General features: G+C 41.3%; 1 protein-coding gene across 13 annotated transcripts in view; it reads right to left on the reverse strand.

Annotated features, from left to right (window-relative positions):
* PPFIA2 (PPFI scaffold protein A2) overlaps nt 1-13,953 on the reverse strand; it is a 323,573-nt gene that overhangs the window by 18,678 nt on the left and 290,942 nt on the right. For all 13 annotated transcript variants that reach the window (XM_083182335.1, XM_083182325.1, XM_083182332.1 and 10 more), the window contains 6 exons: nt 13,298-13,379; nt 11,872-12,072; nt 10,380-10,442; nt 8,378-8,407; nt 7,467-7,642; nt 4,171-4,268 (listed from right to left, as the gene is read on the reverse strand). In XM_083182335.1, the coding sequence (XP_083038461.1) occupies nt 4,171-4,268; nt 7,467-7,642; nt 8,378-8,407; nt 10,380-10,442; nt 11,872-12,072; nt 13,298-13,379 (650 nt within the window). The remainder of the gene's footprint in view (nt 1-4,170; nt 4,269-7,466; nt 7,643-8,377; nt 8,408-10,379; nt 10,443-11,871; nt 12,073-13,297; nt 13,380-13,953) is intronic.

Consider the following 13,953-nt stretch of genomic DNA (forward strand, 5'->3'; position numbering starts at 1 on the left):
CAAATTTAGTCTCCCTTGGCAACGAGCAAATTAATACCCCTTTTACACCGCTGCAAAACCCCGGGTCTTCAGCGGGTCAGACCCCTGTCAGCGGCAGTGTAAATGGGACACGCCGTGTCCCTTTATACGGGACTTCTACCCAGGTCCTGGGAACTGGATTGTTCGTCAGACAAGCGTTGGTCAGACAGTCACTAGGTCGACATGCAGAAAGGTCGACATGGGAAAAGGTTGACATGGGAAAAGGTAGACATGGACGTTAGGATGACATGAGGAAGGTCATAAGGTCGACATGGGGTTTTCGCTGTTTTTTGACCCGAATGTCAACACAGTTGACATGGACACAGTTGGAAGTGAGAATCGGACCCTCGCATCGCTCGCAATGCTTTGGGCACAGTGTCTCACTTCGCTCGCCACACTATTATAATCTCACTCCATGCCCTAGTGGAAGGTAGGGCATGAAATACCGCCTGTCGGCACATGTCGGCTCAAAAAACAGTGAAAATCCCCATGTCGACCTGCGCCCTCAAAATTGATAAACTGCCCCAATATGATCAATACCCCAGGACACCACCTCACAAAGGATTATTCCCTGTATTTGTCATTGTACAAGTATATAGGTAGGCATGAGGGAAATGGTTGTATTTAATGGGTGAGTAGACACTTTTATTTTTATATCATAGGGACCCCCTCCTCCCTCCCGAAACTGGCAATGAAAAGGGGTCTTCAAGAGGGAGGCCTGATTTGTACAGTGAGCCACAGAATGTCAGACCCCACCTCCCCCTACTGCCGTATCCGGCGGCATGTATGCCTGAAATGCTGAGGGCCTATTGGGGAGATATTCAAGGTAAGGGGCTACAGGCTAATTGTAGTAGTAGTACAGAGACCGGTAGCCCCACAGGAAGGGACCCTGAGATATATAAGGGGGCAAACCCGACGTATTCAATATTCAATTATCTACTGTGTTTACCACGCAGGGCTATTCAATTATTAGTCAATTTCCCCTGTGTGTAAAACCATAGATTCTACGGGCTAATACTGTGGAGAACAATCTATGTTAAGTGCACCACCTAGGTCAGGGTTAGAGAACCTTTGGCCCCAGCTGTTGTTGGACTACACATCCCAGCATTCCCTGCAACAGTGTTATCATGGCCAAATAGCAAATTGTAGCAGGGCATGCTGGGATGTGTAGTCCAACAACAGCTGGAGGGCCAAAGGTTCCCCATCTCTGACCTACGACTTTGCTCTGTTTCTGGACTTCCCTCTTAACGAATGATTGCTATTACCTGTTCTAAACAGGTAAATGGGCAAGAAAGGTGTTTCCACACAGGTAATAACAATCAAACATTAAGAGGGAAGTCCAGAAACAGAGCATTGTGTCCCTCCTGGAAAGGGTCATGTTGGGAGGTATGGTACACTAACTCAAACCATAAATAACTGTCTTTTTTTCACAAACTGATCCGTAGAGCCGCCCAAAGGATCTAGATCTTTTCAGTGACCGACCCGGGTCGAGCCGGGTCCGCGAAAAGATCCGTTTTGCCCATCTCTATCAGAAACAGTATTTGCTACAAATGATAACCACATTCGAAAAAAAGCAGGAAAAAAAACATTAAAAATGACATTATATGGCTTTCTATGGGTGAAACGGGTTGAATCTGTAGGTACAAAAACGGTATTGAAACTGCAATATATCTTTACAACATGCAATATGAAAGGGGTTTAACTGGCTTTTGAGCCGTTTACAAAAACGGGTTGAAAGCAGGTTTTTGCAATGTGAAACCAGCTTTTGAGACCTGGTGCTCCCAGCATGATAGAACGATTTCAGAAGAGGTCAGTAGCGCACGCAGGGGGGGTTTCTGAGTACCCAGAAACCCCCCCAGGAGTCTAAGGACGCTAGTCTGAAAGCTGAGGGTCCCCTCTTTCCATCGGTACAAGAATTTAAAAAATCGGCCCTTGGGAACCGGAGATATCTGACTTCAAAGCAGTGGTCCCCATCCAAGACTGTTAATTGCTCTTCCCAGTTGGATGTTTCAGGTTCTGTCTGACTTAAGAGTTTTTCTGAAGGTATATTCCAAAAGCTGGGACTCTCCCCCTTTGATGGATACTAGTAGCTTGTCTCTACTGTTCCCAAAATCAGAGATATCAGCCTTCCAGCAGCTGGTTACTGCTCCAGCTCCACACACCTGCATACCTCCCAACTTCCGTCGGGAGGAAATAGGGACACACCGAAAAGGGGGCGGGGTGTATGCAAATGAGGGCGCGGCTTATGCTAATTAGCCGCGACCTCATTTTCTTACGAGAATAGACGCTGTGCGCATGCGCACAGCGTCTATTCTACTAGATTGGGGGGTCTCCCAACTGCCACCCCCCGCAGCGGGACAATGCCTGCCGCGGGTGGGACGTCGGGACAGGACCCGAAAATCGGGACTGTCCCGACGGAATCGTGACAGTTGGGAGGTATGCACCTGGTATGTAGTTTTATATACTCGTTGGCAGATTGCTCTGCCTCCTGAACTCTGATCCCCTAGTCCCCAATACCATTTGATAGGTGGGATTCTCTAGTTTTTAATTCCATTAAAATCTAAGAAATCTATTTCTGGGAATTGGAGATATCTGTAGTCAAGCAAGCTGTCCTCCCACCAGAAAATTATGAATAATAAGACCACTCCACTATACACCCCATCTCTGCACATTAAACATCCTCTACCACCCTGGAAGTTATGTATCAGGGACCCTTCATTCAGCCCAATGCCCCCTTCTCCCACCCCATCTCCCACCATCTGTGCAGTAAAGGGGTAATTAGTGCAAATTACTGATCCAGGCCCTACATGCTGAGCGGTTGATATAATACCCCCTACCACCCGGGGCAAAGCTTCCCCCACCCCTACCGCTGGAGGATCGGTAAGTGCCCCAATACATTGCTATGCCCAGGGGTCTACACTGCTGTTGATGCCCCTGTATGTATATATATATATATATATATATATATATATATATATATATATATGTATGTGTATATATATATATGTATGTGTATATATATATATATATATTTTTTTTTTTTTAATTATTATTATTTATATACATTTGGTCTATCCTTAATACTTTAACTGACCCGGCATATACTGGGTCACCTAAGTGTCCATCTCCGTGCTTTGCTCCGCCCCTCTGGAAACCCCCTTCTGAAAATCCTGCGTTTGCCACTGGAGGTAGCAGTTAATGCTGAAGGAACATTTGAAAAGAGTATGAACCATGCTAGAGCAGTAACAAATTAATGAGAAGTCAACTGTATGAAAGACAACAGGTGAATCCAGAAGAATTAGATTAGAATGGAGTGCTGACCCTTACATTAAGCAGCCAATAAATCATTAGACACATTTGTGAGAACTGTGTAATACGGTAAATGTAATCCAGATTGTAATGGATTAAATAGACAGTTCAATATTAGATTGTAAAGCGCAACAGAATCTGCTGCACTTTATAAGAAACTAAATAAAAAAATAGGGTTACATAGATTGTGAATTCTCATGAAAGCCCTCTCAGGTTTTAAGGAATTTCCTGTATTATTAGGGAAGGTCAAAGGATGGATCATCATTGCATGCTTAAAGAAGAGGGAAAATGCCCGATCAGAAAGGGGAAGTCTAATTTTAGATGGGGGTGCTGGAGGCAGCTATGATGGAGGAAATATGAGCTAGTGGGACAGGAGAAGGGGTATATTTACTAAAGTGTGGGTTTTTAGAAGTGGAGATGTTGACAACAGCAACCGGGTTCTACTTATCTAGCACCTTCTAGAAGATACTGCAATAGCCAAAAATCTGATTGGTTGGCAACATCTAGTCTTTTAATCACCTTCACTATAGTAAATATACCTCGAAGAGAGACGTGCAGATAAGATAATTCATCCTTAGTGACTGGTTAAAATTAGGGAGAGGGAGCATAGAAAAATAGGGAAACTGAGTAGAGGTGCTGCTGGGGGGATTTGTTTATAGTATTAATTATGTCCTTATCATAAGAGGTAAGGTTAGTGGCAGGGGACTGCATGCCTGGCTGAGGAATAAATTAGGGTGCTAAAGCACAGTGTGGAGCAGGGCTGTGTACTGGGCCAAGGTAATGTGTACATGAGTTTTTAGGGTATGAAATCTTTATTTGCTCCTCTGGGACATAAAGGCATACCTTTTATTTCATGCTGGCTTACTTCTCTTCTCCGCTCCAGCTCCTTTCTGTCATAATTTAACTTTTTTAAACACATAATTCCATACTGCAAACTTGTTCTGTTGATTGAAATAACAGTAATGATATTTACAAAAAGAACATTAGGAATCGCATCCCCTCAATCTCAATGGTAGATCACAGAGAGGCTTACCTAAGAACATAATCATGACCGCAGCAGTTCATTAACATTCCGACTGTTCTTTGTGGATACAATGTTTAATAATTATCAAAACCAAGCAACAATTAGTATTCTCTACTTTTCTCAGCACATAAACCCTGGTCCATGGACATAGTTATAGCATTGATATGGTGTCCAAAAGCTTAAGGAGTTCTGAACTCAAATTATATAGTTGCAAATTAATTTCCAAAAAATTTCTGCTAAGAAATTGGGTCCTACTTATTGCTCAACATTTCATTTTCAGTAGAGTTGTGTGCAGTGTACGTAATAATGGTAAGGGGCACTGCAATGTGGCATAATCTGATCTCATTGTAAGGAAGTATAATGCAAACTGTATGAACTGGGGGGGCAATGTAATATTACAAAGTAAGAACTGGAGAACAGCATGACATGGATATACTAGTGTGGCATATTATAAGCTGGGGCACTGTAATTTGGCATAAATTGAACTGGATGGCACTGTAATGTAGCACAATATAAAGTGGATGCACTTTCATTTTACATAATTTAAAAAAGGGCGCATTATTGTCGCAAAATATCAACCGGGGATACTGTATGTCAATGTAAATTGGGGGTACTCTTTGGAATAATGTATATTGGCAGCACATGAATGTGACATAACGCAAACTAGGGTGCTACTATGGTTCAGAAAATAAACTAGGCCACAACATTAACTATGGTGCATAAAATTAACAATTAATGCAGAGATGTCTCTCTAGAAACACTGAGAAATGGGTGTATAATAATTCACAACCAGACGTTAATGTTTCTAAGTCAAGCATTTACCTCCCACATCGACTGATGGGGCTGACCAGATTTGTCAGTCCATACAATGAACCAGAAAGGAGTTTGATTACTTAAATCAAATACTGTACATTGAATGTGGAACTTGCTTGAATAGGAACCAACTCAAAATATTTACCAGAATATAGGACCTGGCCTAAATACCAGAATACAGTAATTTAAACATTTGGATTGTTTGTGCAGACCTGCCAATAGTTTTAGGATTACACACACCTACTGTATTTAGAAGCATTTTTTTTTTAGCACGTTTGGTCCAGCTTTACTTACATGGTGAAGTGTTTGTTTTTAACTTGTTAATCAGTGAGTAAAAGTACTTATAGATTTCCCAATTTAACGCCCTCAGAGTAAGGGACAAATGCCATCCTACAGTGTATTGCTTCTTCTATATTATCCCATAGATTGCTAATGATGACAATATAACACTTTACTTTGCTTTACCTTAAAACATGACACTTTGCTGAAGACACTGGTGCAGATTTATTAAGCCTGGTGAAGTGATAAAGTGGCCAATGATAACACACCGGTTGTAGTATAATTACCCGACAGTCGGGATTCCGACAGTCATTACTCAGACGTCGGAATCTCGACTGCACAGCGTGGGGAGCGCAATGAAGCCCCTTGCGGGCTCGCCACGCTGCGGGCACGGTGGCGAGCTGCGCTCACCACCTATTTTATTCTCCCTCTATGGGGGTCGTGGATCCCCATGAGGGAGCAGTCTGGATTCCGACGTCGGAGTAATGACTGTCGGAATCCCGACTGTCAGGGAGCCGTCCGGCACCCAACACACCAGCCAACCAGCTCCTAACGGTATTTTTTTTTACATCAAGACCTGTAGCATGTCAGCTAGGAACTGATTGGATGTGTTATCACTGGCCACTTTATCACTTCTCCATGCTTAATAAATCTGTCCAGGTGTTTTATCTGAGTTCTTTTTTCAAGTTTGCTTATGTTAATGATTTTAGCACCTTTATATTTTCTCCAACTTTAAATGAACTAAAGTTTTACTTTCCACAGTCATCTTGATCAGCAAAGAGCGAAGATAATATTGCACAGCAGGAACACACAGAAGACTTACACCTGTGGTGGTATCTATGACTTTGCTCCTGATCTAGTCTTATAACAACAATACTGTTAGAACCAAGGTGACCGCTTCGGCATGTTTCTGTTTCATACTATAGTTTTCTATGTAAAAATACCCAGTGGTTTGTGCAGTTAAAAAGAGCAGAATGTACATAAAAAGGGAAAAATGCAGGACGCCAGCAGCTGTATAAAACCTTCTCATGTCAGCGTCAGACTGCTGCCATCGATAGTAGAAAACAAACCATTGGTAACAAATTATCAGTGGTTCTTTCTATTGATGGTTGAGGACATACATAATCATTATAAAGCTAACTGCAGAAAACATCAACCTACTGTGTCAAGTGCTTTTTGGTATACAAACTAAGCAGTACGACTGATGTGTTATTAGTGTACAAAGCATGGAAAGCTTTATAAGATTTTAGAGGTACCTTGTATTTTAGAGAAATAAAGCTTGAGTGGGATAAGCCAATGCAGGGAACAAAATTGGTTTATGAACAAGGACCTGTGGTTTTTGTTTATATTGTATGAATTATGGCCATTATGCCTACAATTTATTCTGCTAAATCATATAGATAATCACATGGAGCACCGAACGTTCACAAAGCTTATTGAAAGTAATTTTGGTGTGGTTGTACTAGTCATATCATGCGTAAAGTACTGATATTCTGTACTATGAGATTGAACAGGACCCATTCTATGTGTACGTAAGCGGGTTCTACTATGTCAGAAGCAGGAAGGCAGTAGACTGCCGGTGACTAGTCTGCTGCTGTTCAGGGGTGAGGAGGGCGGTGACTGTATCAGTTTGTGAATGTGTCACTGCCGTTTATGGGGTGGGAAGAGCCTCTGCAACGGGCCACTTGTGTGGCACCATGGATCGGATCACTACTGGAGAAGGGATACCTGCTTGTAATAGACACCCTCTGCTGCATTACAGTACAGCGCTATGACTGCTGCTTTCATAGAAGGAGCAGTGATAGCAACTCTGACCTTACCTGAATGACCCCACTGAGCAGCCTAGCGTGACCTCAAATCTTAAATAATCTACTCATTTGTTTAGCGAAGGTGTTACTTAAATATATTTATTTTGCTCTGAAAACATTATCCATCATTTTCTGGGGGGAAATACTAAATGTTCAAAGAGCCTTCCCATATTATCAATGATCATAGCACGTGTGTTAACATTTTGAGGACATACCTATGAAAGCTATCCACCATTTTTAAGTGCACTCGCAGGTCTTTCTTCGTCAGATGGTCCAACATTCTAGCATCTACCAGGCATTCCATGAAGTAACTTCGATACTGAGGCAAACCTAAGCTAGGCAGCCACTCATTACCAATCCACTCATGATTCATATCACCATATGCCAGGGTCTAGAGAGTGAGATTTTGCAGAATTTAATGTGAATAATGCAATTATTTAAACACACAATAATATATTACACAGTCTGCCGATAACATATACAGTATTTATTGTCACCACTAAAGCAAATATTACAGTTCCCTTCAATACTGTTGTATGATAGTCAAGTGTGAGGATGGTGAAGGTCATAAAACAGCATACAGTATGGGTTTAAGGATCGAGTCCTGGTGTTTCTGATAGGGTTTATGCCCAATATTTCAAATGAAAATACTCTTACTAGCACTAAAAGAATTGTCGTTTAATTCCTGCACGCACTACATGGTTGATAACATGGTACTGTATATGTCTGTTTGCTTGTGGTCTTCAGTGGAGTGTTAAGACTGTAGGGTCAGTGTGCCCCTACCTCCTTACTAAAAAAATGTTGGTAAGCATACATGGAATGTCTCCAGCACATGCGCAATAATCCAGTATAATCTTCACAAATCTCTTGCCAAAGCCAAATTTCTGGAATCTCATTAGATTAATGGCAAGGGCAGCAGTAGGGCAGGAGGAGGCAAGCAACTGAATTTGGCTGGTGTCCGGTGTGGGCCCATTATAAATACACCACTGCTTGCCATGTTGAACTATTCAACCTCTGCTCTGAGCACTTGTATTTATGTGCTCTTAATAAAGTGTGTTCCTAGAAATTATTTATGTTGTGTGCACCTATGTCTAGGTATCTCGTTATAAGGAAAGGAAAGTCTTACCTGGGCCCAGCTACCTTCTTCTGACTCTTTCTGTGGGGTCAGCAGGAAAGCATCAAAACATAAGAGTCAGTGGTCTCATTATAAGCATAATATTATCAATATAATTAGCATTGCAAAACAGAATCTGGTAATAATTCATTATTTTATTTGTATCTCTTTCAAGTCAGTACATTCATAGGGGGGGGTATGCAATGTGCTGCCGCTATTTCCGACGTGGGAAATAGCGGCGGCTTCCTATTCAATGCTGTCATTAACGACAGCATTGATGCGGGATCATGGCAGAACGGCCCCGTTCTGCCGATAACGGCCAATCCCAGCCGCAGATCGAGAATCCACGGCCGTTTCCGCAGCCACGTCCCTTTTGCTCCGAGTGGCAGGCAGGATATTGAATCCAGTCTGTCGTTATGCGGTTGATCAGACCGCAAACGGGCCAGGATCACAGCTGCTGGTGGGGATCGACAGCTGTGATCCCAGATTGCACCCCCCCCCCCACATACTGTAGACCATTATCCAAAGTTATCCTAAAGTAAATTGGCTTCTAAAAAAAAGCATTTAGGCCCATACACCTGTCCAATTTGTGCCTGGTTTTACCAGATTCCGATGGATCGGGCCCAAATCAGATGCGTCTGACATCCAATATCATGCGCGGTCCCGTGCACATCGAATCAGATGGCAGGGAGCGGCGGCATGTCGCAGGGATCACATACGATACATCACATGCCCGGGTGGCTGGAGGGTGATTGTATGCGACTTCTCCCCTCTGAGTGCATGGGCACCATTAGTTATCCCAACATGACTATACTGAAGTGCAGATTAGTTTCCAATGATGTGGTATACTTTGGGATAACTAATGTTATTTATTGTATGTACAGATAGGTTGTTGGCTGTAGGATGTTCTTTGACATTGCCTGCCAGAATAATTAATTTAAATTGTGTAATGTCAAGATGCAAATATTTTACATTTTTAGGTCTTTAATTCAGCAATGTATTCATTTGCCACTGGAAAAATGTATTATTGGTATTCAGAATGATTATGAAATAGTGTTGCTGCCAATGTGGATTTATTGTACTTTAATGGATAATAAAAACAAATTTACTTGAGAAGATATTAAAATTTAGATACAGGTTGAGTATCCCTTATCCAAATATCCGTTATCCAAATTATTCCAAAAACCATAGATTCCAAAATGTACTTTTATTTTTTTTGCTAAAAACCTACTGGGGACATCTGTAACTGGCACTAAATATGTGCAAGGACATGATTGCTTGGCATTAAAATTCAGTGTCTGAGATTGTACACAAGCTTTGTTTTATGTTTGAAAACCTTGTTTCATGCACAAATAAAATATATGTGTGTGTATTTCATGTGGTTGATGTGTTTATACAACATAAATGCAAGATACCTCGATACCTTATTCAAATATAAAAATATTCCAAAATACGCAATATCCGTTATCCAAAATCATTCTGGTCCTGAGTATTTTGGATAAGGGATACTCAACCTGTATTTAATTTGAAAACAGATTAAATCAAGCTTGTACAGTACATGTGTCATATCACAATTGCACCAAATTGCATTAGACATAGGGCATGTGTATAATTAAAATAAGCACGAATGAGAGATAACTAAAGCTCGGCAGTTACAGATATGACACTGTACTTAATATACTGCACCATAACGGTCAGTGGTGGGGCTGTGCACGCCTAAACGGAGCAACACGTAATTGCTATGTTTGGTGATATCTAGTGGCCTCCAGAGCACAAAACACTTGAATTTCCCCCATAGGAGTGAGTAGCAGCACTAGCCTTTGTGGATTTCCACACAGGTCACCAGCCACAAGACAGCAAAACAGTGACTTCCAGTAGTAGCTTTTCAAGCTGTACCTATCATTTGAGTTTGCCAGGTGTATAGGAAATGTACAGGTGTGTAAGACAGGTATGCTACAGTAAAGGTCAAAGATTAGACATATAATATACAAACAAATGATAAGTAACGACTAACCGTTTTGGCAGGAGCTGTAAGATTTTCCATTTCCTCATGGGTAACCCATACATTACCGGATGGCTAATGCAAGCACCCATGGGAGAGCAGGGGAGATCCACATTAGGTAAGCAGCATTAAAGAAGAAAGTCAGCACCACTGTAAGTTAATAGTGTTATAACATCACAATCAGCAAATATACACCACTGGCTGTGTCATAGGTGCACCAAAGTCCCCACAACTGCTAAGTACAGAAAATGGCTCAGTAAAAACAAATGAATGCTCAGCACCACAGATATTTGCAATCATGTATACCAAAAGGTGCCCATACACGGAGTGATCCTGCCATCGCAAAGCACAAAAAGTGTGCTGCTCTGACTTTAACTAGATTGCATCGCATCTATTCAAAACGCACGCTGCTTTATCACATCACATGCATTTTGAATTTCAGTAGATGCAGTGTGATCTAGTTTAGTTCAAAGCACATGGAGTACTTTGCAGCGTCTATGGGCACCTTATGGAAAATATATTATTTAATCTGTGTTTAGAGTTTGTACACTGTGGTTTGTGAGATAATAATGTGTCACAGTGGACTGGGGGGGGGGGGTTGTGACACAGGTGATACTGCCCCTTCTTTCAGGGCACGGTAACATCACTAGCTCTCCTGATACCTGTCCCAGTGTGTAAGTAGTACAGAGGCTGCTGCCGCTATTCTTTGATGTGACAAGACAGATATTACAGTATATTTTATTTTTCCATGTGTATTTTAAGATAACTTTATAAAATATTTGTATCATTTAATTGTATAAACAGTACACCAACATTATTGAACTATTAGTTTGAATCTAATATACTGTACATAAGCCATACTTCCCAACCAATTAACTGTGTTGAAATTCCTTTATTATACTGTATATTGAATAGTTCAACACAGGTGACACCAATCATATATTAGAGGGAAGTCCAGATATGAAGCATTTTGTCCCTTCTGGAATGGGTCATGTTTGGAGGTACACACAATCTAACATACACCCTCCTTCGCCCAGATCCCTTGTCTTTAGGGGCGCCCGGCCTCCCAACCCTTAATCCGGCCCTGATCTGAGAGCCATAGGGATCCTCTAATGTCAGGTTCTAGACTGTGCACTGAAATTATACATTATTACTCTAGTCTATTAAATGGTCAGTTATCTGGTAGAGCAGGAGCATGGATGAACATATGTGCGTCTATAGAAGTTACAAGATATGCCCCGTCAATTGTTACCTAGTGTAAAGAGACCCCTCTGCTGGTCATTGATCTGTTACAACGTACAATGGACCAATGAAAACAAACAAGTGGAAACCTATGCTCATTGTAGCTTAAATTTCAATCACTAAAAAAATAAAAATAATAATTGATCTGGTATGAAGATTGTAGTCAAATAAGTATATATTTATATTGTGCAAGCTGAAGTCACTAGACCACTTCTCTAGCTGCAGCGCCAGGAGGCATTGAGGGAAGAGGAAGCCAACTTACGGTTCTTGATGTTGGAGGGGCTGATGGACTTGTAAGGGAGACCATCTCCTGAATAGCAAGGCGTAGTTTCAATCGATGCAAGGGGTTACTGATACCAATTTCTCTCTGTATTTCAGTGTCTGACAATGCAGACATAATGGCACCACTTTTAACATTGGCACGACAAGCTGCAACATACCAGGCTGGCATTCCCAGCCATAACTAGGAGAAAAAAATGCAAAACAGCTAAAGTTACACATTCCAAATAAGCTTGCACAGCAAAAAGAAAGATTTAGATAAAAAGTAAAAATGTTTCAATTATCTTTGCAGCTAACCATGCTTAAGAAGATTTGCACGGGATGCAGTCAGTATACCAACAGTCTAATTCCATGGATTCCAATGGTAAACACTCGGGTTTTGGATTAGGCACTAACAGGATAATTAAAGCTATGCTGTAGGGGTGGAAATATTAGGGCTGGGCAGCATTGTGAGAGGGCATTGTTATGGTTAGGCTACAGAAGTGGAGGGTTAGGGTTGGGATTTTCACCGTAGGGTTGGGATTTTACCCTTATAAACACAGGTCATAGAATGCTTTGCCTTACATTCTGTATTCTACAACCCAGGTTTTAAAGGTGATCCACTATAAATATACATGTGTACATACACTAAAAACACACATCATATATATTTTATTTATTCTCTGTACTCCACTGAATCTCCTATGATGTACAGTAAATGCAGTGATCACCATCACCATAGAGTGTGCTGCACAGCTCCAGGGTGGTAGATGTAAGGTTGTGGCTCACTCATGCTTCCATGCAAACGATTATGGATTATAAGATTACATGGTATTACAGTCTATAAACTATATAGTGCTATCAAAGTTGAGCAGTTTATCATTAGTTAAACATGGCAGAAACCCCTCAGATAATAACACAAATATATAATATAACCTTACACCCAGGAGTAGACCGCCGCGCAGGATAACCAGCTGTACAAGTTAGTGTTGGAGCATGATCATAGGATTAGAATGGTAACACCTATTAGTAATATCTGTAACTATAGCACTGTTTTGTTTACTAATCTTAATAACAATTTCAGATGCATAAGGTTCCAAAAGTAATAAAGTGGAGAGTGATAAACAACCAGTCAATAAACTCCTACCTGTCAATTTTCAAATCTAATCCAATGTAACATGATAGTTAGAGGCTAATTGGCTGTTTGTTTATCACTCTCCATTTTATCACTTTTTGAAGCTTGATACATCTGTCCCTAAAGGAGAAACACATGAATACTCTGCTTTGAATCGGGTCAGTAGCCTGTACAACATTTAAGGGCCATGTCCAAATATGAGAAACATGTTTCATAATTCTATATATGTTCTGGGTAGCACGGAAATGTAACCACTGTGAACACATTTGAAGAGAATATTTTTACTGAGCCTTACCTCAAGCCACGACACCACTGTGGGCCCATCCCACTGAGCAAATGGTAGCCCTTTTCTTCTGGCCTCCTCTAGAAGCTCATGTCTGACAAAGCAGAGACACAACAAATATCAAATTGAGCAGCTAAACTAATCTCCTTATTAAAACACTTGCATTGCATGGGATTCTGTATTGCTGCATTTCAAGATGATCTGCATTTAGTACACATTCCAAGAGGAAGCCTATTGTCAAACATGTGTGGGGATCTGGGTAAATTATTCTAACACCCTAACCCATACTCCTCAATTAACCCTTATAACTGAAGGAGACGTTTTTTCCTCTTATGGTGCATACATATTGGGCGATATAATGAGTGATATCACTTATTTTGGCCCTCCTGATCAATATCATTCATAATATCTATCAGTGTGTATGCTATGCCCAACGAACGATGCGCGTTCCTTCTGGCTGTTAATGATCCATCCTGTCATCTGTGCATGTACAGATAAGGGAGTGCATCGTTACAGGGATGGCCCCCACTCACCCTCCCTTGCTTCCCCCCACTGGGATCTGTGAGTGTGTGCACTAGCCGAGTCCCTCTGGCCGACAAAATCAACATGCGGAATCACATGGTGCGTACAGGCAGTAAATACTATATTGATGGGGACCTTCTTCCCAA

Source organism: Crinia signifera, chromosome 4 (assembly GCF_055691185.1).
Source record: "Crinia signifera chromosome 4, ASM5569118v1, whole genome shotgun sequence".
NCBI classification, from domain to species: Eukaryota; Metazoa; Chordata; class Amphibia; order Anura; family Myobatrachidae; genus Crinia; species Crinia signifera.